The sequence below is a fragment of the Atta colombica genome, unplaced genomic scaffold (genome assembly GCF_001594045.1).
Source record: "Atta colombica isolate Treedump-2 unplaced genomic scaffold, Acol1.0 scaffold107, whole genome shotgun sequence".
Lineage (NCBI taxonomy): Eukaryota > Metazoa > Arthropoda > Insecta > Hymenoptera > Formicidae > Atta > Atta colombica.
In genome coordinates, this window is record NW_017259192.1 from 958488 (window position 1) to 960424 (window position 1937).

The window sequence follows — 1937 nt, forward strand, 5'->3', positions numbered from 1 at the left end:
CAAGTATAAAAAATTAAAAAAACAGATCTACGAAATTTCTACAATCTTAAGATTAAAAAATTAACGTACCAGCGCATCTATCACAATAATCACCCCGTCATTCTTAATATTCAACTGCAGTTCCTCCAAAGGCACGCACTCTGGATTCTGTTTAATAACAAAAATCATTTTATAAATTAAATATTTCCTGTTGTTGGCACAAATTACGCTACATATCTTAAAAATTATAAGTTACACCAAAGTTAATTACCTCGTAGAACTTCATGATTTTGCATTGTTTGTCGTAAAAAACAATTTCGTTTGCTGCCTATTTGCAGTTTGACAAAAGACAATAGAAAAAGAATGCGATAGAAGTTTTGATAGGTACGATGATAAAACGAGATAATCACAAAATCTGACGAAGCAAGTTTAGAGCGAAGCGTTTAGTAAATCGTCGAGTAGCGTGTCCTCAATAAATTCAGAAAACCGGGTAATCCCTAATAATTTCGACCTGTATAAATTGGTGTAAATGCCTACGAATAGTCAGAATACGTGAAACAACTGAAAGTAATAAACGTGACACTTCGTGACACTTTCTGAAAGCAGAAAGGAGCCCGAGATGGCGCGAGAGAAGATCGATAAACATTAAAGTCACTAGATTTCTAAAATATCGCAATTGATTTCAGAAATGTCAAAATGGATGAAGAAGTGCACATAATACACGATTTCAAGCATAGTAGTTGGTGGTTCATCCTTTAAAGTGTACTTATCTATCCCTTCGTACACTTTCACATGCATTAAACTTCTACAATTAAACTCATATTAAACTAAATAATATATAAATTAAGCATTTATACATATTTATACATATTTTTCGGTCATAAATAAATTAATTATAATTAAAAAACATTTATTTTACATTGACAGCTTTATTTTCCAAAATAAAGTATGTATATACAAAGGCATAAATTTGAAATGGCCGCGTTTCACGTCAAAATGGATGTGAGTTTGTGATTCAAAAATCTAATAACTTTAGCGCAGGGTCTAACACATTTAAGGCTTGTGTCCACATGCTAGAAATCCGGGACCTCGGATGAAAACAGAATTAACCAATCACAATGATCATGTGATCAAATTATTCAAATGTGATTTGTTAATTTTTTCTCTGATCAAGATCTTGGACAGATTTCTAGCTTCATGAACATCGGGCAATCGGTACAGTTTTTTATTTTGTTATAAAGTCGCATCATTAGTATTGTGTAATAATTAAGAGTGATATTTCATTTGTTCGTTTTTGTTGTACGACAAATTTTTCAACCTGTTGATTGGTTGTAGGATAGAGAGATCCGAGAATCTCTACACACATTTGTCGTACAATAAAAAACGTAAAAATGAAATAATACAAATAATGAATAAACAAATGAAATTGCATGATATAAGATAATGATATAAGAAAGAGACGGGGTCAGAGAACAAGAGAATTTCGATTTTATTATGTATTATCAGAGAGAAGCTTGGCTTATTCTCTCTGCTCTATGCAGTATAAGTTCTGCGATATTCAATACAACATAAAGGTTGGAAATTCATTACTAGGACACAGAAAGAAGTAGAGACTAAAATTAGAAATTTATCGGCTAGAAGAAGAAGAAAAAGAAGAAAGAGGAATGTAAGATTTACAAAAGATGTCTGCCTTGAAAGTTCTATGTATTATTATTTCGATTGTATTCGCCGTGAGTGGCAGCGAATTCGGATTTTGCAAAGTGCCTGACAAGTGCACCATGGATTCAAGGAAATGCATCGTTGAGAATCACTTCACAAAAAAACGGTCAGGAATTACTGAGATTTTACGCCAGAAAAATTTACGAATTTGTTTCATCAAGTTTTATTAACTCTTTAAACTAAGATTTTTTTGCAAAAAAAAAAAAAAAAACTAAAACGCTAATCTAATCTCATTGTTT

At 31.6% G+C, this 1937-nt stretch overlaps 2 protein-coding genes across 3 annotated transcripts in view; one reads left to right on the top strand and one right to left on the bottom strand.

Moving 5' to 3' along the window:
- Positions 1 to 560, bottom strand: part of LOC108692287 (activating signal cointegrator 1 complex subunit 2) — a 5472-nt gene extending 4912 nt beyond the window's left edge. Inside the window, exons 1-2 of the mRNA XM_018200480.1 lie at positions 251 to 560; positions 70 to 147 (exon numbers count right to left, since the gene is read on the bottom strand). Coding sequence (XP_018055969.1) covers positions 70 to 147; positions 251 to 265 — 93 coding nt within the window. The 5' untranslated portion in view covers positions 266 to 560. The remainder of the gene's footprint in view (positions 1 to 69; positions 148 to 250) is intronic.
- Positions 561 to 1202: 642 nt separating this feature from the next.
- Positions 1203 to 1937, top strand: part of LOC108692256 (GDP-fucose protein O-fucosyltransferase 2) — a 4126-nt gene continuing 3391 nt past the window's right edge. For both annotated transcript variants that reach the window (XM_018200437.1, XM_018200430.1), the window contains exon 1: positions 1203 to 1804. In XM_018200437.1, coding sequence (XP_018055926.1) covers positions 1662 to 1804 — 143 coding nt within the window. In that variant the 5' untranslated portion in view covers positions 1203 to 1661. The remainder of the gene's footprint in view (positions 1805 to 1937) is intronic.